At 37.1% G+C, this 24,193-nt stretch overlaps 1 protein-coding gene across 1 annotated transcript; it reads left to right on the top strand.

The window, feature by feature from the left end:
- The first annotated feature begins 241 nt into the window (after positions 1-241).
- FAM169A (family with sequence similarity 169 member A) lies at positions 242-23,647 on the top strand. Its single transcript, XM_053932507.1, has 12 exons — positions 242-376; positions 1,841-1,940; positions 3,050-3,135; positions 4,476-4,647; positions 6,463-6,642; positions 8,078-8,206; positions 12,582-12,691; positions 15,010-15,064; positions 15,403-15,541; positions 17,624-17,789; positions 18,655-18,861; positions 19,440-23,647. The coding sequence occupies exons 1-12, from the start codon at positions 242-244 to the stop codon at positions 19,971-19,973; spliced, it is 2,013 nt and encodes a 670-aa protein (XP_053788482.1). The 3' UTR covers positions 19,974-23,647.
- Positions 23,648-24,193: the final 546 nt, after the last annotated feature.

Here is a 24,193-nt window from a genome sequence, read left to right as displayed (position 1 = left end):
GGTCTAGGGGGATCTGTAGGCTAATCTCATTCTTTTCTGCTTATGAGTACAGATTTTATTCTTTTACAGACTGGGTGTTATTGGTCACCATCCTAATTAATTGTAAATGCTGGAACCTTTCTATTTTCTGTTATGGATATAGAGTCAATAGCAGAGTGTGGGTGTTCAACAGTCTTATTTACATCTGCATTGTATGTCTCAAAGTACCTACATTAATAATGTTTCTTTATTTCTCAAGAGCATGTCATTCCCTGTGGATATATTGAACAATTGCAGTCATGAGGACTTGGAGAACTCAGCAGAGGACTACCTCTTTGATCTTCGGTGGGGGAATCCAAACTCTCCTGAATTCTTTTCTCTGCCAGACTGCCGCAAGGTAAAAACCAGCAAATACTGTAGTACTGGTGTTCTTAATATCCTTATAGATTTAAGATTTCCAGTCCTTTTTAATTTCAGAACTATTTTATCAAAGCTTTCATATTTTTCCAAATTCAGAATTTGTGTTAAACTCTACTTTTTAAATTCTGTAACTGGGTTTAAATATGGGTTTCAGTTATGGTGTGCTGCTTCTAGCCAATGGATCTGTGTATATTATACAATTTTTAAAAACCTAAAATACCCCAACCTGACTATAACCTTAAATTTTCAACTGATGAATCAAACCTCATGCATTCTCAAAAACCTATCATCACTAAGGGGTTAATGATTTACTTGAGCTAACTGGCTCTTTTTTAATCTCAGTCCTTCAGTGTTCTTCATGTTTGGGTTCAAGTTGTGATTAATAAGCTTCACTAATTTCAAAATTGGTTCTTTTTTCTTTATCTGAAATATTCTATGCTGTTACTGATCTCTAGTAGAGAATACCTGTGACACTTTTATGCCTTAAACACTTATCTCTTGTGTGATGAGTTGGTCAGTGTTGGTTCTGTCCAGATGACTGCTTGTGTTAGAAATAGTACCAATAAATCCAGCAGTGTATAGCTTTAATGAAAAGTAAGTGAGCTGAGAGGATTTTCTGTGGGATCTAAAGGTCAGTGCAATGGATTCCTTGGCAGAATCAGTGTCTTGACTACTTTCCTGCATTTATGCAAGTGCTGTATGCCTAAATGATTGCTTGTATTAACATCCTCATTTGTGCAATGGCATGTCATAATCTTCTTAAATTTGTTAAGCAAGTCTGTCTACCACTTCAATTCATGTCTGTCACGTTTTTTATACATTAATTTAATAATGGAAGCATGTGAATTTAAATATCAAAATGCATTTCCACAAATTTACTTGATTCCCTAAAGGAAGATTATTTGACCCTTCCCATATCTTTTTCCGAGGAGGAATATCAAGTAGACAACTTCAGAATTTCTAATGTGTGTAACTTCAGGGAACAAAACCCTTTTGAATTTCCCTTCCCACTGTAGCACATTAGAACTTCCTAACAGACAGTTTTGCTGTGCAAGCTTGTTTCAGCGCTTGACCAACTGCTTCATTCTTCTGTTGGCTTTGACAGCTTGTGCAGTTGGGACTGTTGAAGAGAACATAATGCTGGCTCCTTGCACACCTTACTTCAGTTGCGCACACAAATGCAAACTGTCTGCAGAAGAGAGCTGTACAAATTACTGCAGCTAAATCTGCCAGAGCTTAAGCGTCAGAGCTCTTTAGATGTAGTTTGTCTCCAGGAAGATGTGTCTAAAGAAAGGACTGAAAGAAAGGCTTGTCTTTTACAGCTAGCTGTTAAGGACTTGATTTTTAATGTTCTTCTTGTTTACCTTGATAAACATTCTCTATATTTTACTACTCTTGTTTTAGCAAGAGTCTACTGAATTATTGAACATTCTTCTTGCAGGTTCCTATTACCTTGACATCTGTGGGCTTCGTTCCTCTTTATGGTGAAGAGCAGACACACAAAGTTCTTGCACTGTTTGCACCATGGGATTCACTTACAGGTTTAATTTTAAGTTTTATCTCTGTATTGCCTTTTTTTTCTTTTATTGTGGAAAATGCATGTAACCAGGCCCTTGCTCATTTAATGCTACTGTAGCCCGTAACTTTTCCATTGTGCCTTTGTTCTTCCCCGTCTTTTTGTTCACATAGTGTTATTTTTTGTTGTGTATTTATATACACAAGTACTAGAACTTCTCACTCTAATCAGATCAGAACTGGACCCATTGAATTCAAAAGATAAGTAGCAAAATAATGTGATGCTTGTCTGGACCATAGTACAATATGTATCTCTTGATCTCTTTATGTATGCTTCACCTCTCCAAAAGGTATTTATTGAACATTCTTAGAATCCATTAATTTGCACATGAATTTAAATGCTCTTTATTAATAGTGATTGATCAGCATTGTGTGTAAATTTGTCTTTAGCTTGAAGTCCTAGCATAGCTCTGGTTGAGAAGACAGTTTTTGTGGGTTTTCTCCTCCCATTCTTCCTCCCTTCTTCCTCCCCTTCCAGTTCTCCACATTTCCTTCTTCCATTTAATGCCATGTATATGATTGCCAAATATGCCACAAATGCCTATATATCATACTCTTCCTAACTGCTGCTTAAATGGCTATCAGCCTTTTTACATTCATCTAACTCTCTAAAACTTGCACAGTTTCAATATTAATATCTATTAGCTCCCCAATAATAAAATACATGTATGAGTGAGACTTATCTTGACAGGCAGTTTTTAGTGAAAGGAGATGTTAGAGCACAGGGTTAAAGGATAGTGCTTATGTCTGAAAAATAGTTCCTGTATACCATACCACAAAAAAAAACCCTCAAACACAAACAAACAAACAATCCCCCCCCCCCCCCCCCCCCCAGTGTTTATTAGTCTCAGTTATCAAAAAAGGTTTTGGACTAGGGAGCATTTATATGGGTAGTGTGTACAGTGCCCCGTTGGTTGTGCTAGGGTAGTAGGATCTACATTAATATAGTGCCATCTACAAGATGCCTAATGTGATTACCACATTATTATTCCTGAGTATTTAGCAACTTTAATTAATATGGTTCTTTTGGAATGGTAAGAATCACTAACTTTTTATTTCCCTTGTTTCTTTCAAGCTGTAGCCCTGTATCTTGCTGACCAGTGGTGGTCAATTGATGACATTGTGAGAACATCTGTCCCTGCTAGACAAGGGCTTCATCAGGTAAAGCGCTCCAACATTTGCCTAGCAATTAATCCTATACTCCAAAATAATGGCAAATAGGTAATGTGCAAGATACTACATGTTTTAATTTAAATTGGTAATGAGAGGGCTGTTGCAAGAGAATAGAGGAATAGGTACAAGAGGGAAAGGAACCTCAGCATGAAGATAGTCATGAACAAGAATGACCTTTGTACAGCAGCTTCATATGTAGACAACTTAGATGTTAGCCGTGTTATCATTTTTTTTCTTTGTTCTTCAGAATATTGTTATCTGGTTGTGTTGAAACATCTTGGTAGAATAGTGCATTGTACCATAGCAGTACCTATTGATCTTATCAAGAAACCAGTAAACCAAAAATACTGTCAGAAATGTGTTGACAGAAGCAAGTTGGAGTTGGTGGCTTGCAGTGGCAATACATGAGGTCTGGAAAAGTAAGTTGCCTGGTATTGCCCGTTGCAATAAAATAAAATTATTTTATTTTTAAAATAAAAGTTGCTTTATTGCCCGTCATTGACCTTTGTTACCATTATTTAACCCTGTGTAGCAAAACTGGAAATCTGTGTTTTTCCAGGGGTGTAATTTATATCTGCTCATGGAATCTGGGCATTTGTCTTTGATTTTTGCAATTTTTAAAATTTTCTCTTGAGAGTTTGGCATGTAGCTTGGCTTTCTACATAATTCTTAATGGTAGGAAAATCAGGAAAGCCAAATCTTTTACAAGGGAGGTAGCTGAGGCTAAGGATTGGAATAGATCATGATTCCTCTTTCTTTCACAATAAGTAGAATAGTGGTGAACTCAAATTTCATCTATGAAAGGAACCCTGTAGGATAGATAAAAGGATATTTAATTCCTTATTACATGCCACAGAAACTGTTGTAACAAGTTTTTTCACTGCATCATGCCCTGTTGCCTACCACTCCATCAGGAGTGATTGAGTGTGCCAAGTCCTGCCACCCTGAAGCTCATAATTTCTTCTTTGTAAGAATTCAGTTACCTGCTAGCCTGGGAATTCTGAGGCTGATGTACTGCTCTTGTGCTTGGTGAATGTTTAAGTACAAGTATAGGTTTGAGTTAGATCATAATATTTTCACTCCACTACCCTTTTCCCAGATTTTACACATTGGATTGGGGGTGACATTGGTTGTGATTCGTCCTTAACCTATTGCAACAGTTTCTGAGCATCTTCTTGCCTTATAACAAACCTCAGAGAGTCACCCTGCTTTAGCACTGACAGCCTTCCCTTGAAATCTCTCTGCAGCTGTGTTAAATAAGGTCTGTCATGCATGAGTATTAACTAATCTGACCAATCCTCTGAAATGTTTTTTCTGTGTTCCCTTAGGTGAAGTCTGTTGGAGAGAGAGTTGTTCTCTATGTTCTAAATCGAATTATCTATCGAACACAAGAAATGGAAAGAAATGAGATCCCATTTCTCTGTCATGGTAGCAGCCATTATGCTAAGATCATGTGGAAAAAAGGAGAGGCTATTGGGTTCTATTCTGTTAAACCTACAGGTAGAATGTTTGAGGATTGTGGGATTTGGGAAGTAAAGGGGAGGAGATAGCTTATTTGAAGAATATTGTATTAGTAGGCTTTATAAGCCTTGCAGGCCTAATTGAGTTGATGTTTTCCTGTAGTCATAAGAGATCAGATGGCTGTGAAAATCTCTAGCTGAAATAAATACATGCTTTAGCAATATAAGCTCTTAGATTACTTCATAATTACAAAATGTATTTAAAACTGTAAGAAATTTGATATACCCGACAGCATTTTTTTCTTCTCTAGAACAATTGTTGGACTTGGATTGGACTTGGTTGTCTTGAGTTAGCAAAAATGGAAGGCTTTTCTTTCAAAAAATTTTCAAAATTTCACCCATGTTTGAGTGTGTGTTGTACTCTCCAAATGGGTAGCCTATGTGGAAAGGACCACTCCGTAGACAGATATTTTGAGGAGTGGTGGAGCTCTTTAGGCATCCCAAAGGGTACCCAAATAATGTAACCTCTCTGCTCAAATTTGCCTTGCTTGAAAAATGAAAATAATAATAGAATCACAGAATTATTTTGGTGGGAATAGACCATTAAAGACCATCTAGTTTCAACCCCCCTGCCATGGGCAGAGACACCTTCCACTCGACTAGGACCCCATTCAACATGGCATGAACATGGGATGGGACACTCACAGCTTCATATTTTGAACATACTCTTTCAGGGATGTAGCATTCACACCTTCTTTGAGCAACATGTCCCAGAGCCTCACCACCCTCACAGTAAAAGGTTTCTTCCTAATATCCAATCTAAATCTATCCTCCTGTGGCTTAAGGCCTCTGCCCCTTATCCTATCACTTTATGACCTTTTAAAAAGTCCCTCTCCAACTTTCTTGTAGGCTCCTTTCAAATGCTGAAAGGCCACAATTAGGTCACCCCAGAGCCTTCTCTTCTCCAGGCTGAACAGCCTCAGCTTTCCTCATGTGAGCAGTGCTCCAGCCCTCTGATTAATTTTGTGGCCCAAAAATAAGTATGTTCATGGGTTGGAAACAATACAGACTAGCTGGATTGTACATCTTTGTTTCTCACTGGCCTTGTTAGAGAAGAGTCTTTGCCATAGTTCACAGATTCACTGAACAGCTTGAAAATGGATTGGCTGTTAATGGACTGTCTTAATGCCATTGTAAAGCCATCGTTTTCTCACTGCTGAGTTCATAGCTATTCTTGGAATCCTCTGATGCTGAAGGACTTATGTGTTGTCACCATCTGTTTCATGTTTGTTTAAGATAATATATTGTTTATGGGAGAATTTCAATGTAAAATGTCCTAGCATTTTTTTTGTGTCTTCATTTTAAAAATTGGAATAATTGTTTCATCTTTAAGCAAGAACTGAATTATTTTTCAAATTTGTCCTGAGAAGTCATGTAATCAGCATAAAAGTGTATTTAAATAATTTTGTTTTCTCTTATTCCCTCCTCCATCTTTCAGCTCCATTTTTACTAGTTTTCATATAGAAGTGTAGAGTGAAATTTCAAAGTGAGCCTTTCCTCTTTGTCTTGTCTATTCTTTTCTGGTGCTACAGACTTTTTCTGTTACATTATTCTATTAATGTATCTTGGAAACATTATGAAGTCTGCTTAAAAAGTTAATAAATTACTAATACAAATGATTTATTTTTAATAAAGTTATAAATTATTTTTATAACTTACTATTATATAGTTTGGAATTTTTATAACTTAGAAAAGTCTTTATTTACATATGCTGAAATCCATGCTGCAGCATGTCAGTCAGCATGCAGTTATGTCATCCATACTCATGGATATTTTTTCCCTCTGATTATTTCAGGAACTGTTTGTAGCTCTCTTCTTCATCAGAAGTATAAGTTGCCAGTGCTAGACACAATGTTTGTTAGAAAGAAACATCGTGGGAAAGACTCTGGGTTAATCATGTTGGAAGACTTTGTGGATTCCTTTACTGAAGAGCCTCTTGGCCTACGATATCCACTATCATCTGTCATGTATACAGGCAAGCTCTTTAATTTTTTCTTCTAATTGTCTTTGTGGTTTCTTTTCATGTCTGAATGAGTGTTGTCATTCAACCTCCATGTTTGTGGCCTCATCCTCATGTTCTACATTAAATTTTCTGCACTTTGGTGGAGGCTAAAAATCCTGATTTGTCTAAGATTAAATAGTTCCTGATTCAATTTTTAATCCTCTATGTAAAAGCTCTGTTGGCTTTCTGCCGCTGTGAAGTTTACCACTGTCCCGTTTCCCCCACCAAGCCTGTAGCATGGGCTAAGGTTTTTTTGTGTGGGATCTAATTTGCCTTGTGGGTCTATTTGCCTTGTAGCACCTTTTCCTTGCTCACACCTAAACCCCATGAGGTTGTTTAATTCATGCTTTCTCTGAACTTCTGGTGAAGAGGACATACTAGGCTCTGCTTTAACTTGCATATCAGAAGGCACAGTTCTAAAATACAAAGGAAGCACATATGCTTCTTCCATTAGCAACCTAAGAGGACTATGTCATGCAGGAAATTACATGGATTCTGGAAACTATGTTCTTGCGACTGTGTTCAGACAAGAAGCACATTTCTTTTGTCCTGCTTCTCAAGGCATGTTCCTTCTTAGGCCTTTTGCCAGGGCCCCTTCTATGAACATTTTTATCTGGCCTTCTTAACCAGTAGAAATATTCTGCTTTTCCAAGCATCACAGTTTGTCGCTGGATCTGATAAGACCTGCTTTGTTAGGCTTCAATGAGGAAAATTACTTGAGCAGAATTTAATTCATTTTTGTAGTCAAGAAATGACACAGTGGGGATCTTGTGCTCTGAAATTGTGTATCAGTAGTGAACCAGGTGAAAAATGGTAGCTTTTTCTAGCAAAGACCAAAGAATAGTATCAAAGCATGCATGCCTCTTCACCTGTATGTTTGATACAGGTATAGAGAGAAAAGAGATGGAAGGACAGCAGCGCAGAAAATATTCTGGAAGTGAATAGTGATTAACCATTCAATGGTAACATGTTAACACTCTCAGAGAATTCTTGTCACAGGTGCCTACTAAAGTGTGAGGTGACAAAAAGCACTCAGTTACATCCTCTGCCTAAGAACCCTTCTGTCCTGAGTTGAGTTTGTCATTGGCAGGAACAGTAACTAGTGAAGTTGCAAAAATCTCAAGTGGCTACTAGGAAAAGAATAAAATACCATTCATCTTTTTTTGCAATTCAAGATAATAATGGGAAGTATTTAAACCTATATTAAGAAAGGATTAATTAAGAAAGATGTGTAGAGTAAAGCAAAGTTTATTTCAGACTATACTATTTTGTTAAACAGTTCTTTCTGGTTTTTTTTTGTATATGATGGTAGATTGCAAAATAATTTGATTTCAGATAAACTTTAAAAACTGAGGTATAGCTGAGTATGTAGTATCTATAATATAGTGTTTTTCTTGTGTTTGCTCAGCTTGTAAGCAGTACCTTGAGAAGTACCCTGGGGATAAAAACCTTTTGTGGCAAGTGGAGGGAGGAGGAGATTGGTTCCAGAGAAAGTCTATTATGTTTATAGTGCAAATGGAAAATCTCAAAATTGCAGGTAAGGATGCTTTGTTTTGCTGTTTTCTGACACTTTGTAAAAGTTGAACAAATACTGTACAAGAGTGACTTCTGTGAACACTGTGTAGAAACTAGCAGAAAGATTTCTATTTGTCCTGAGACCTTTGAGATCATATTTGGAATGGTGTCATATTTTAACCTCAGCTGGCAGGTAAGTACTATGCAGCTGCTTGTTCACCCTCTTCTCCCCCAGTGAGATGGGAAGGAGAGTCTGAAAAAAAAAGTAAAACCTCTGGGTTGAGATAAGAACAGTTTAATAATTAAAAATAAGATAAAATATAATAATGAAAAGGGAGACAAAATCAGATAAATAAAACCCAAGAGCGAGAAGCGGTGCACAGTGGAATTGCTCACTACCGGCTGATAAGATGCTGAGGCAATCGGCAAGCAGCCCCTTCTAGCCAACTGTCCCCAGTTCATATACTGAACATGATGTTCTGTGATGGAATATCCCTGTGGCCAGTTCAGGTCAGCTGTTCTAGCTATGGTCCCTCCCATCCTCCTGTGCACCTGCTCACTGGCAAAGCACGGGAAACTGAAAAGTCCTTCCCAAAGAGTAAACACTACTCAGCAGCAATGAAAATAGTGTGGTATCAATATTATTCTCCTACTGACTTCAAAATGCAGCACTGTGCCAGCTACTAGGAGAAAATTAATTCTATCCCTTCTGAAAATGGGATGATATCCACTCCTTATTTTCTGTATCTTTTATGTCATATCCAGGTTCTGTTCTTTGCAGTACACCATTACATGTCCTGTCTTCTGACACATATGCACACATCACACACATATATCATTGCTTTAGTCTATGGGCCATCCCTCTAAAATGTCTATTGAGTTCCTTTAGTTCATGACTTTGAGCTCCATCTGTTGTAATAGTCTTTCAGGGCAGAAAAGATTTTGCATCAAGCTGGATTGTTGGATTGTTGCATGCTGGAGTCAGTTCTGCTTCTGTCACCATTGCACTTGTTTGATTTCACAAAGTTAATTCTTCATTGGTCTGGGTGATTTTTACTGTAATACCTTTGATATGGCAATTGAATGGGAATCAGGTTCTGATGCCCAAATTCAAAATGGTGAAAAGAAGTGCTGTGAGGTACCCAGTTCAGTGATAGGCATATAACCATGACAGAGACAGTAAAAAGTGTTATATGGCTATTAAGATCATGCAATTAAATTTATTGGCTACTCAAACCCAAAATCTAATCCCTGTAAGGAATGCAATGGACTTTCCCATCTTCCTGTATTACCTGCTAAGTAGAAAGTGCTTGAGCAAACTCTATTCCACAAATTATTTTGCCTTTTCATGAAGCAGGAATAACCCAGACTGTTTCTCTCTGCATGTTTATGCACACTAAAGGAAATTTATCCCTTTCTACAATGTGTGGAAGTTTGGATTCTGCTGTGTCAGACTGACTGTCAGATTCCCTAGTGTTTACTTAACAGATGGCTTCTGTTAAATGTGTGTCCCAATGTTTGAATGCTCCAGGATAAATGGGTAACAGCCTGTTGTATCATTTCATATTTCTGGAGGCTGTTGCATGACAGAGAATGTAATATTCCCACTCAATGCCATGGACTTTGCCCCAGATGTCCGTGATGCTGTTTAGGAAAATAATCCCACTCCCTCATTCTGGAACTTCTGGGACACTCTGTCATCTTCTTAAGGTTTTCTTCTTAAGACCCACTGTTTCTGATGGTGGCATGGGGTTCAGGCTATATTCTCTCCTCTTTAGGTGTTGCTTCCACCATTATGAGCACATGACATTTTTCCCTGGAGTTCTGGGGGAGTGTGATATAGTCTATCTGCCCAGTCTCTCCATATTTCTATTTCAGTTGTCATTCTCCATAGTAGAGAGGCTTTAACCACTTGACCTGTTTAATTGCAGTGAATGTTTCACATTCATGGAAAATCTGTGCAATTGTGTCCATGGTTGAGTCCACCCCTGGATCGTGTGTCCACATATAATTAATCATCCTTGATTGTCTAAGGTGTCATGGGTGCACCAAGGTAGAAATAATTTTCCCTTCTGTTGACAATTCTGATCCACCTGAGTCGCTTCAATCTTAGCAGCCTGATGCACTTTCTGGTTGTTCTGATGTTCCTCTGTGGCCCATTTCTTGGGTGATCAGTCTCTATGTAAGGTACTTTCACAACCAGGTCCTCCACCTAGACAGCAGGATCTTGTCACAATGTGGCAGCTCAGATTGATCTTACCTTTTTGCTGCCAGTTACTCTGCTTCTTTCACTGCAACCACCCCACAGGGCATTTGCCACTACAGAAGTCAGTATAGAACTAAAATATTGGTCATTTTTCTCATTCAGCAATGTCTAAAGCCAGCTGGATGGGCTTCACTTCTGCAAACTCACTTGATTCACCTTCTCCTTCAGCAACTTGTTGTAGGAGACTCGATCTCTGATCCTTTCCGGCAATGTGACAGAACAATCAGTATATAAGGCACATTTCTTCTCATTTTCTGGTAATTAATTACACAGTGAGTCCTCTTCAGTATGGGTCACCTCATCCAGTGATATTCCAAAATCTTTTCATGCCAGTCCTTGATCACTTTCAAGATTCCTGGACAACCTAGTTGGTGCAGTATTTCTGCTGGTGCACCATTGTGGTAGTGACTGGCACCTGTTATTCTTCAACAGCTCCACAACAGAAGGGTCATCTGAGAGAAAATGCCAGGGAGACAGATGCTTGATTTCCCCTGTCTCCAAGGCAGCTGTGGTGAAAGCGCAATGCTACCCTTTTGGGTCCCTGAAATATCCTCTTCTGAAACAATCTGTGCCAAACATGCACAGAGTCTCTAGGCCAGTCACAGTGACGTGCTTTTGCCACTCATTCCCAGTCAGGCTAGTTTCAGCCTCCGTTATAGTCAGCTGTTGGGACCTTCCTGCCACTCCAGAACTACAAATGGGTTATTGCCCTCTATAGCATGATCGCATTATGGCACTAACGTCTATTAGAGCCTTATGCTCTTGTGGGTTTGACATTCTAGGCTACTGGATCCTCACATTCCAGTGAACTTAACTAATCATCTTCTGCCATTGACAGGAGGCAGGGCCCTCTAGTACTGGATATAGAATTCTCCACCCACTTCTTGTGAAAAAGGTTTAGAATTCTTTACCACAGAATCAGGAGTAGCATTAGCCATTCCATTCTGTCTGGGGAATTGCTGACTGGAGCAGCAATTTTCCTGGAAGAATCCACATTTGTGATTGTTTTTCCTTGTAGTTCATGCCTCTAGGGTGGAGGTGGATTTTCCATCTCATTTTTTCATATCCTTTCCGTGGTCCCACAGAACTTTAAGAACCATGGTGTGTATCCTTTATCCTCTTTTTTGAGCAAAAGAATACTCTCTTAATAGCTGTGATACTTGTCTGTACAGATGGGGAGTAGAACCTGTCTTCCTTTTGTTTCTGTAACTCCTGGAGCAGTTTTTCATACTTTTTGAACAGATTTTTTCACAACTGAGAGGCAAGTTCTTAGGTGGGAAGAGAGATTTTCTTTGTATTCCCAGAGTTAGCAAACCACTTCATCCACCGTGGGTACTTCTTCATCTCTCTAGGTCATTAATGCCAATGCACACATGATGATGGTGTGCTACATATACAAATATCTACGATGTGGATTATGTGCATTGGGCTTTGTCTAGATCTGTACGTGACTGCACATTCTTTGGCTCATGACAAATCATCTCTAGCAAAGCTAGCTCCTTCAGGTACTAGACACCTCTCTGTCCATGATGGTCCACTTGCCTGGGTGACATGGAATGTCTTCCTTGAAGGCCTTTCCTTCACACTTGACAAGCAACTAAGTGCCACACATCTACTTGTCCCCTGCCTTAGTGGGGTGGGGAAGATAATCTGAAGAAAATGTAAAACCTCTAGACTGAGAAAGGAACAGTTTAATGATTGAATTAAACAGAAGCATAATATAACAATAATCATGATGAGAAGGGAGACAACAAAACCAGAAAAATGAAACCCAAGAGAGAGAACTGATATACAATGCAGCTGCAGTGATTAGCCCCTCCCAGTTTATGCACTGGGCTTAACAATGTGGTATGGAATATTTCTTTGGTCAGTTCTCCTGGCTGTGTCTTGTCCCCAGCTTCTTGTGCACCTGCTCACTCAGCATAAGAAAGTGAAAAGTCCTTGAATTAGGGTAACCCCCATTCAGCACAATTAAAACATCAATGTGTTATCTCACACTAAATTCAAGACAGAGCACTGTATGAGCTATTAGAAAGAAAAGTAACTCTGAAATCCCTGAAAGCAGGACAACGGTTCTTATATAAAGGTACTAATTTTCTCTTGCTCTGTTTACTCTTTTAAATCTTCACAGCAGAAACCTCAAAGAAGGAAAATAAGAGTTTGCAAGCAGAGGACAATTTTTGTCAGTCTGCAGAATCTGAAGCAGGTGGACCAAGGACTGAGGTAGAAACACAGCTAAGTGTGGGTACACAGTCTGTTACCTCTTTTTTTTTTTTTTTTTTTTTTTTTGGAGTGTATTGTTACTGGAAAAACAGTTATGAGAAATTATTTTTGCCTATATCATTGTAACTGAATTTGCCATAATGTATATAAAAGATAAATAGCTTTGTTACTTTCTGTGTGGATGTAATGCTAATGTCTAAGGTGGGTTGGTAGTTTTTTTTTTGTTTGTTTGTTTGTTTTGTTTTTGTTTGGTTTTGCTTTGTTTGTTTTTTGTTTGGTTTTTGGTTTTGGCTTTTTTGTTGAGTTTTTTTTGGGCAGGTGGGTTTTCCCCATGCATGTAGAGAGTCTGTGCCACAGCTGTCAGGGTCTGCAATTTGAGCCATTTACCCAGCAGATTACATAAAGGAGAGTATTTCAACTGTCTCTGAGATTAAACTGTTTAGAGAGTTTTTAGAAGTACATATCCATGTCACAGTTCAATACAATGTCTGATGTTAAGTTTGCATGGAGAGTTAGACATTGTCCATACAAAAAGACTGCAGCTTTCTTTGCATGTATTTGATACAGCAACCAGATTACAGCTGCTCATGGACATGTGGTCATGAATATGTTTGGGATATTAAATATTATGAAGCTCTTCCTTTATTTTATTTGTGTTCTGAAACCACGCAGAATGTGCTTGACAATAATTCATAGCTCCAAATACCATCAGCATGGATTTTGCATGCTTTAAGGACTGTCTGTGTAATTGACAAAACCATGCTTTCATAGAAGTCAGTGCTTTAATTAAAAATGGGAAATAATGGCTAAATCAATATTCTCAGATATTAATATTTAAACTTTAGATTTGGAATTTAAGTCAAGTTTTCTCAATTGAGAAAATTAGTATTTCCCAAAGCAAAATTGACAGAAAAGTTGTGATGTTTTTAATCTCTAAATGACTGGAAGAAATAACTGTTAGTTGTCTTTCATTTTGTAACAGTGTCTCTAGCCTCATCTCTGAGTTTTAGATAGATTGCAATAATGATCATATCAGCAAAATTATCTAAAAACTTACACATTTTGATTATAGATCTATATGGATATACCTGGAGAAAATAGAAGACTGATAGTTGTTCTTTTGATTTTTGTTGCTGTGAATTAAGAAGTCAAGCCCTGCCTCTTGCCCTTTTCCAGAGGAAAAGACTGTAGATACCAAAGTGCTCCAACTCCTCATAGCTTGGTAAAACAGCTGGCAGCTCTAAAATTGGCATCTGCACTATCTATAAGCAGTTCTACAAAGGTTTGAAAATTATTGGACCACCTAAGAAAATAAAATGCCCCACCTTCTTCCAAACCATGAAAAAACATCTGCAAACTTTAACTTTCACCTTTCACTTAGTGCTCCCCATTTTGTGCATTTTGATTCTAGAATAATTTATTGTTAGTTTACAAATTCTTATGTATTTAGTACTTACTTGAAACTACTTCAAATAGCAGAATGTAGACATGGCCACTTTTTGCTAGCCGCCTTCCACAGCATTGGAAGTGAGACTGGAAAAGTGGACCAGGATGCTGGTAATTGCTGTTCCAGATTATTACTAGCAGCTAAGAAGAAATAACGTACATAATTTTATTTTAATGTGTACGCACTTTATTGTACTCACTTTATTGTATTAAGTGCTGAATCCTCAGCTAACTTGCAGAAAATAATTAAGGTATTGGGATGGTGTGGAGAAGCAGGAGACAAAAAAAGCTCTAGGGAGAGGGAGCTAAGCAGCCTCTTGTGCTGACTGTGCATGTAAGCTGCATAACTGATGAATCACTAAGTTCTGCCTTTTCTTATTTTTTACATGGGTTGCCATATTCTTTTGGATGTCATGATAAAAATAAATCTATAGAACAGGATACAAGTATAAAAATAAGGCTTTGCAATAAAATTTTGCCAACCACTGCAGTGTAGTCCCTTGGGTTTATACAGAAAGGGGAAACAAACAGAAAGAGGCTCCTATAATTGAATTGTGTGGACACTAGTTATAAGCAGAACTGTTAGGAAAACATCTTGGTAGTATTGTTTATAGTGACAGTTCACTTTCAAATCTTGTCTTCTACAATAAGGCCAGAAGTAAAAAACAGAAAAACTAGTAATCCATGACATAAAGATAACTTTTAAAAAATATTAAATTTGTTGAGACAGAAGACTTAGCTACAAATTAAGAAGTATTTAGCCATTGTTTTATAGGATCGTTACTATGAAATAGTGCTTTAGAAAGGTGTAACCATAGGTAGGATGATGAAGGTATTTTGGTAAATTCAGAAAATTTTAGAATAACATTAGCTTTGCTTTTGTTCTACAGGCTGACTCTCAAAAAGGTAAAGAATCAACAGATGTCCATGCAAGCACATCTGAAGGTAAAAATAACCTTGATTATCAGCATTGCAATTACTCTAGATAGATAGTTTTGCAGGCTATTTTACAGCTTTCCATTTTACTTCATTCATCTGTAAAATGGATATAAAAACATGCTTTCCTCTAAGGTGCTGAGATTCAACTCATATATGTTTTAGAGGAATTCACATAAAATTGTTATGAGTCTTGGTAAAGATACTATCCAGAAAAAAAGTATCACAATGAAATGCTGTTTTAGTGACACTCAATTTCTTTCATGAACTATTTTGTGTGGGGAGGTCATATGTAGATCTTAGACTGAATTCGTTCACTTGAAATTTTTTTGTGTTATTCTCCTAAGACCCTAATGCAACTCATGTTTCCATCTGGACACGAAGCAGTCATTTAAAACGTCAGAGGCTAAATAAAAATAGACAGGAACCTGGACTTGAAACTCTCCAACGAGATGAGGAAAATGCTCTTCAAATGTCCAAAAGCAGGTACCAGGAGCCCATTTTTACTGATTTCTTACTTTGTTGCTTGGGCAGCCATGAACTACATTAGTGTCTCGGGGTGTGCAACTGGTATTTCTTCTCCTTTCTCTCTACTTGCTTTATTTTAAAATTACTAAAAGTAAAGTCTAATGCAAGCCAGGAAGAGAGAAAAGTGAGACATCATTTGAAGAGTGATTGCACCAAAACTTAGTACCTATGAAAGCTCAGTAGATACTAGAAATAATAGGAAAAGAGTGAAGGCTGAGAGTGTCCTGTTTTAACTGAATCTGTACAATGGTAAAAATACTTGTATTCACAGCACAGTTTCTTGAAATAATATATCGGGACTTATATCCATAATACTCTATGTGGTCTTTGAGGAGGTATCCCTTCCCCATTTCTTAGTACAGTTGATATATTGCAGTAAAATATAGTCTGACTGTTCAGCTGGGCAGCTGGTTGCTGCTTGTCAGCTAATAACAAGTGTTATAGGGAGCCATGTCTTCAAAGGAAAGCCCTTTGCTCAGATAGTGTTTTAAACCATCATATCTGATCTAATACCCTGAAAAGAACCCAAAACCGTTTCCAGTTTAAATGATGTTAACCTGTGTAACAACCATCAGATGTGCATGTGAAGAGTAGTATGACTTGTGTGCCATAACAGTGCTGACAGGACAGGGCTTGGAGTAATAATTTGTACTGTCTTTCCATTCAGAATATCTATTTTAAGTAAATAAATAGCCCCTTCCTTCCTCATAGACACACTGTGCCCACCCCACCCTGCTCCTTGTGTATGTCTCCTTCTCATTCTCTTCCAAAGTAACCCACTTCAACCCCTAAAACCTCTTCTGACAAACTGAAGATAACTTGATTATTTTCTAGGAAATCACTCAAGCTTGTGACATGAGGCTTCTTAGTTGTGAGGATTTTCTTTATGCAGTTGAGGCCTTCCACTAGATAGTGCCTAATTTTTGTGTTTAAATTGCTCTGTGGAATTACAAATATTGTATTGCTGTGCCGCACTGTCAGTGCACTACCCTAAGCTGGTTCAAACAGGTCGAGTGGCACACTTGATACTGCCACTGCTTAAGAAATGCTGTTACTTCTAATAATGTTCGTATGTGAGAGGACTAACACGCTACTGAATGTCAAATTTTGGGCCTTGCAAAATTAAGGCAATGAGGTGTTGCTGTTACACAAGATGTGTTACATGGTGTTTTTAAGCAGAGCTAAGAGGAATTCTAAAATTAAGGCATCAGGACAGCATATGAGCTTGGTATTTTCTTTCCATGCACACCAACAAATGAAATAGGTCTTCTGTTGTGCACTTTCCTATGGAATCCTACTTTCATTTCAAGACTGGCATGTAGGATGAAACCCTCCAGTACTGCCTTTACTATGAGATCACAAAGTAGACTCCTGTGAATGTATTGCATGCACTTTTTTTCTTTGCTTGTATGTAATAGTTCTAGTTCATCTAAACTTTATAATCTCAAAAATGAGAACTGAATATTTGAGCTACTGTTCCTGCCCTGCAGTAGTGGGACAGTGCGTCAGCACTTCATCTTTAGATATTTGCTAATGTAACCTCTAGCTTATGGCAATTTATTCACCCATGATGTGTTTATTGCCTTGAGTTATTTTCCAGTCATCGTCTTTGTAATATCTGTATTTTCAGTGATTATACAAATACAGTTGTTTTCATAATTCCATAATTTGAAACTGTTTCTACAGTAGGGATGGGGGGAAAAAGAAGTTGATGTTTTTCTTAACCCTTTGTAGCTTTCAAATATGTAATGCATCACTACTTTCTAAATTTAAAATAACAAACTTAGAGAAATTTCAGATTTCTTTCCCGTAAAATGGAAGTGAGACAGATATAATTTTATAATTGCCAAAGTAGTTTTCCTAGTTGTTATTTTTTTTTTTTCCTAATGAGGAGTTAGCCATTTTTAGATGCATTTAGTTTTTTTGATTTGTATTTCCTATGGCCAGCATGCACTACGTAATTGTCATGAAAGAATTTCCCTGCTGAGATCACCAAAATTATGTATTAATCTAAAAGATACATCTTAATACCTGCTACAGGCTGGAACTTCTTGCCCACAAATCTGAAAGCTCTGAAGACTTAGTAGAAGTGCCTAAGGTGGATACTGTTGAGAAGGATGAGGAAATAATTGATGAAAATGAGGACCAGTCTCTATTAGAAGTGGAAATGCATGTATCACCCTCTGAGAAACAAAGTGAGACGGAGGTGAGCTGGAGGGGATAGCAATAGCAGCTAAGTTTGGAATACAGCTACAGTTTCTGTTAAATATGGTCCTTGCTACTGTGCTCCATGTGATTCTCAGCTCTTTTATTTTTTGCGCCAGTACTTCATTAAGAAGTTTATCTGAGAAGTTAAGGCTAGTACATAATTAGTTTCAGGGAATACTGTGCGTATTTTGAACAATGGAGTTTATAAGATCTTCAGTAAATGACTTTCTAGCTTGTCTACCATCCCAATTTTCTTCATTGATTTCTCCTAATAAGAAATTCTAGACAACTGGGAAAAGGTCAAGATCTGACCCAGTATCTCTAATTTTAAAAAAAAGTTTTTTGAAGACATCAGTACCTGGTATGCTTCAGTGACTTCTGTTTGCTCTTTTTACTTCTCTACTTAAAACTTGCCTGTTGGATTTAAACATCAACTTTAAATGCAGCTTTTAGCTTCACCTTGTTAACAATTTGAATTTAAATTTCTGAATATTCTTTGTGCCTAGCAATGCCCTCAGGGTTTTATGTTCTTACTGTTGGATGAGAAAGTGAACCTTACACATGTTGGGTTCAAGGAATGACTGCAGGAGGCATGAGAGATGCATTAAAAACCTCTTGTCTTGGCTCCTGACTGTAAGCTATTGTCATATATTTAGTGCAGGTGACAACAACAAACTAATACTCTGGCTAAGTTAGATAATCTGCATTAAGTTCTGCCTTCTTAGCACACAATTCTAGATATCTGAGCAATCTGCTTCTCACATTAAGCTGCAAATTTAGATCCCATGTACATCCGTTAGTGCTGGGGAACAATAGCTGGGCATAATTTTGACTTACAAATATAATTTATTTTTTCTTTTTAGGAAATTCCATCAGAACCTCTTAATGGTGAGGTAGCAGAAGAAACTGGTAAGATCTCACTCATGGCTGAAAGGGAGATGGTAAATGAAGTTCCAAGTGGCGAATCAAAATTGCTGTCTGAGAATCAAGGGAAAGAACCTGTAATGCCGTTTGTTCCATTGACCCTTGATGCTCCAGCAAAACTCCCAGAAGACACTGAGTCAGAGAAGGTGAGGGAACTGAAACAAAATGTGAAGTTATTTTACTTCAAAGTGTATTTATCTTGGAGGGATTTTTTCATTTGTTAAGTAACAGAAAGTAGCCCCTAACATTGTATGAAATTATTGGGAGAAGCAATTATTAGGCCAGATGATGTAAATCCATAAGGAGACTACACTAATATTTAACTAATTAACTAGTGCTAAAATGCCTTTACTTTCAGAACACAGGTTTTACTGTTTTCTTATTTATAGTGCAAAAGCAGATTATTGTATGCTAGCAAAACAATAATTGTATTTGTCTAAAATATTTTTTTACCTTGGGATTAATATCAGAGTGCTTTTTCTGTACCTCAAATTACTCAAGTCTTTTGAACAATTTGAAAATCAGAGCAACTCTGGATATGAAATGCAGGTTCACAAAATAGACTTGTGCTAGAAGAAGGACTGTTTTGTCAGGTTACGTGTGTAGAATTAAAAACCTGCTGAATGCCAAATTATCCTCTGAGGTCAATAGCTAAGGGCAGTAGTTGTTCAGTGTATTTTACCTTCAACTAATTCCCCTTTTGATTGTTTTTGTCCACCCATAGGTTTTAAATGAAAATGATTCAGAAATGTTGACTGAAGAAGTTACATCAGTAGAGAAGGGAGGCGCTGAAGAACAGCAAGAATGTGAAAAGGCCAGCACTGAAAATGCAGCTGCTTCTGCATCAAAGGAAGAGCCTTCTGACAATGGCCTGCCCAACTCTGTGGTAACTGAAGCAGCAGAAGAATCTGTTTCTGAAAACCTCCCTTCCTCACTAGAAGATCAAAATGAGGAAGCAGGGCACAACTCGCAGGAGGCCCCTGCTGCCTTGAGTCAGAGCTCCTTGGTAACGGTTGAACTTGAAGGTGTTTCTTTTCAGCAGCCTTCTGGAGAGGAAGCACAGAAGAACCAGTTGGAAGAGCCCTCAGAAGAGTCTACAGAGCAGACAGATCATTACACGCAGACAGTGGCAGAGCGGGCTGCTGACAGCAGCTCTGAGGAAGCAGAAATTGAGGTACCCATTGTAGATCGGAGAAACTTGCGAAGAAAGGCTAAAGGGTACAAAGGTCCTCCCAAGAAAAAAGGAAAGCCAGCTTAAAAACCAAATAGTGATAATTGATCTATTTATAACAAGGCTATTTTGTGTAAAACATTAAGGTGTAACTGCACCATATCTGGCACAGGACACACATGCTTAAAATTCTGGGTTGGATTTCCTCTTGGGTTCATCACCTTTCCTCAAGTTTTGATTTGTTTAGTTTTTAAATTTAATCACTAGAAATTGAACTTCTTCATAGTATGAAAGTAAATAGCCAGTCTCCTCCCTTCATAAAGGGTACACGATGAATAAATATAGTTGTGCTATCAAAGGGAATAGTTTCTCTATTTGAGGTGGTAGTCATGGAACAAAAATGCAGTGTGAAATCCTGACCCTGTCAAGGTCCCTTAAATTGCTGTAGACTTCCTTGTCACTGGACATCACTTGAGTTAATTTTTTTAAAATAACTTTGTGTCCTCTACTGTGGAGAAAAGCAGAACAAGAAAAACCCTTCATTGTTTCTTGTTCCCTTCCCACAGACTAAGAGATTAAAAGAATGTAAGATTTTTCATTCTAGGTCTCAAAATATACAAGAAGGTGTAGCTCAGTAGATCAATGCAACATGAGCAGCACTTGTCTTTCATGAGAATCATTTGAAACAGCTGAGTCAGTAGAATGCAGTGCAGTGTCCACCACAGCACTTCCTGATAATGGATTTCTTGAGCAAAGATTAAGAGATGCCTACACAGCAAACTATTTGTGGCTTCCAAAGAAAGCATTTTGGTAAGCCCAAGTTTTTCCAGAGTATATGGAATGAAGCCACTGTATGGAATCATTTGAACTGCCTTCCTAACTACTTGCATGTGTTGAGTGGATAACTGCTTCCTTGTTGCATTACAGGAAAAGGATATGACAACTCTTGATCTTGTTTTGGTCTGAATGGAAGTGGTTCTTTGTGTTTTCCAAATACTTGGCTGGTGCTGTGGGGTAACTACTAAAATGTTGTGTCTTCCCAGGTGCGTGACTCCTGTGAGCACTGACATTTCAGGTGGTGGTGATATTCATTAGTGTATTAGTGGGTATTTCAGAAGTTTGCCAAACTTCTATGCCTTTAGGAGTTAGTGGGTGATACCTTGCAAATACTTCTGATTCACACTTTTTTTTTTCTAATTTGAGTGTAATTTCTGGGATGATAGCTTCCCAGCTGATGACTTTTCTTAAAAGCAGCAACCAAAATTCACTGTATGCCAACAGGATACAGTCTGGAATAAACCCAGACTTTTCATGCTCATTTCCCTTCTGAGGTTCTCTTGGCAAACTGTGTATTTAACTTGTCGCACATAACTAAGTTAGCCTTAGTTTGCTGTGTGTTTCTTTCCAATAAATGCAGATCCTTTTGTAATGGGCTAAAAACTCAGAAATAAAAGAACAATCATTCTGAGAACAGAAAATTACACCACCTTTTGTCCTGCATATGCCTTTTCCAAAATGTGTGAACTAGTCTTTGCAGTGTCTCAAAAACAGAGGTGCAAGGTTCACTTGAATAGTTGCAATGCTGTCTTAACTTTTATCCCTTTATGAAGTTAATGTAAGAATCTGGTTTTGGATTTTTATGCTTATAAAGTTTAACTTTATTTATAAGATGTTTTAACTATATAAGATACATTCATACTATTTTTTTTCAGGTGATGAAGTACCATGCTCTTTTTTAATCTGTTAAGAGCAACTTAGAGAGAAAAAAAAGGCAGTTTGAAAGAAGTGTGTGTTACCTTAACTTTAGATTCAGGGTGTGCAAGATTACTGAGTTAATTTTGGGTTTCTTGAACTATTGCATGTAGCTACAGTACCTTATCAATGTAAATACAAATACTCCTTATGAGCCCCATGACTGATAAATATTCAAGATCTTTCCTGATTGTGTGTAAACATATTGAAGTGAACCATAAGCATTTCTAAAACTCATGAAGCTTTTTATATAAAGCACATAAGACAAAACTTTTGTTATTTTCTGTATGGTTTCTCTTTTACTGCTGAGATTAATTGTTTTTAAAAAAGAAGTGGCTAGAAAACACATCTATTGTATTGCTAAGAATTGGGGATTTTTGAGGACTGGTGGCCTAAAATAGAATGGTTGTATACAGTATACTGCAACTCACCTTCCATTTTTAGGGCAAGCTTTACTGAAGATTCATCTTCTGAGTCCTTCAATTGATACAAATGTATCCACTTTTAAAAAGTTAGGGATTCGTTAACTTATGAGCCCCAGTAATTTCAGTTACTTCTAGGTGGATTTTTGATATGTATGTTTATCCCTTATATTTCCAGTGAAGTTGGAAAACTGTTCATGAGAAGGTAATTTCACTCACCTGGCTTTTACTTTTCATGGCTAAGTTGGAATGATTTCAATTAGTATCTTTCTTTTGAGACATTTGCAGAGTAAATATATAAATATTATGAGATTATGATATTAGGATAGTTTTGGTTTCTACTGAGAACAATAAAATCTCTGATCTCATTTCAGTGAGTCAGTTTTAAATACTGAACTTAAAGTCACATGTTAAAAGTATACAGTTGAGTAGATATCTTTATAAATCTGGGGTGCCTGGGATAATAGCTGATAAGCAGACTTTTTCAAACAGAATGTGGGCAGTGGTGGTGCAATTAGCAACTCCAATAACCAGTACAGTCATGAAAAATGGGACACTGTTCTAACAGTGATCACAGCAGTACGTTGAACCAAAGGACACATTTTATTTCTACAACAACTTTTTTGGCATCAATCTTTCTCCAGTAAGTGCAGAGTAGCAAAATCAAAATACTGACTTTAAGTAATAGTTTTTATTGCTGTACTGATTGTCCCACAGTAACAGTAGTTCAATACCTTATTAATTCTGTTACACTTATGTAAGGGAATGTGTTTGACAACTATATTGACTGGAGTGCTTTACCTTGGGGACTATTAACTATCCTATAAACATCAAACTCTTAAACAATTTTAAAGATCCTATTGCACCAGCAATGAAAGATTAAAAGATCAACTTTATACAAGTTTGTACCAAATGTTATTACAACATGCTGTGGAACTATGTGTGTACAGTGAAAACAGGCAGTATTATTTTTGAGCTTTATTTAGTCTAGGAATAGAGTTTAAAGAACATTAATTTGTGACTTCAGCCTTGCACTTAAATGGTAAATGGTTTTGTACTTGAATCCAATATTTGTTCAAAGGTCTGTCTTGTACTGCTTCTCCCATATTCTCTCTTGGTCTATTTTAATTTAATGCAGAGTTCTTGTTTGCTGTTCTCCTTTTCATAGTCCTTCGCATGAAAGTGTATACATCTTATTTTAAAAGCGCTTTAACTTATTTCAAATTATGTCTGACCTTGCTGCTTTTTTGTACCATTTCTTTTGTAAATGTCAGTAATCAAATTGATCATTTACAATGTCATAGACACTATTAGCAACAAATTGGCCTAAGTTCAGCTTCCTTGCTTCTAAGTGACTGTTCTAAACTATTACTATGGGGATACACTTTAAATTTATTTCCACAAATGTGGTGTTAGATGTTTTCTAAACTAGTGATACCCTGTTTATAAATCTTATAAAAGATGTATTGCTATTGCATAGTATTGTACCTTAGTCTTGTTACTGTGTTAATTTTTCCTTTTTTTCAGCACTGTCTTGGCTACTTTTGAAATGTTTTGAAGTAGTAATAAACTTTTATTTTGTGATTATTTTTTGCTTTGTTTTTAATATTTGAGTCCTTTTCTGCTACAAAGGAAAGTGTTAAAGTGGTTCAGTGCACTGGAAGAGTAATTTTACAACCTGTCTTCTACAAAGGAATTTTTAAGAAATCAAAAATTATTAATTAAAAACCCTTGTATCAATTAAAATAATTTTCTTTACCTTATGCATCAAATCTTATTTTAAAAAAACAGCAGAATAGGCTCTTCTGAGCATTACGGCATGCATTCTGCTGTTTATATCAGTTCTGCAACATGATGTAAACTTAGGAGTTATTAACTAGTAGTTAATACATATAGTAGTTTGCCATAGACAAGCCAACTAGAAATGCTGTAACACACTCCCCTACAGAGTCGTACATTAAAATGTCTTAAGTGCAGTTGTGATATTCAGCCAACAAGTTATGTATTTATAGCACTAAATATAGTAAAACTTTTCAAGACAGATGTTGAATTGCTTTATGTTGTTAATGTCCAGCAAAGACTAAAGCAACAAGAACTTTGTTTTATAAGAAAAGCAAAGCGGAGGTTTACATA

This window comes from Vidua chalybeata, chromosome Z, assembly GCF_026979565.1.
Source record: "Vidua chalybeata isolate OUT-0048 chromosome Z, bVidCha1 merged haplotype, whole genome shotgun sequence".
Classification (NCBI taxonomy): domain Eukaryota; kingdom Metazoa; phylum Chordata; class Aves; order Passeriformes; family Viduidae; genus Vidua; species Vidua chalybeata.
Note: the sequence above shows the minus strand (reverse complement) of the source record. Positions and strands in the feature narration are given on the sequence as shown.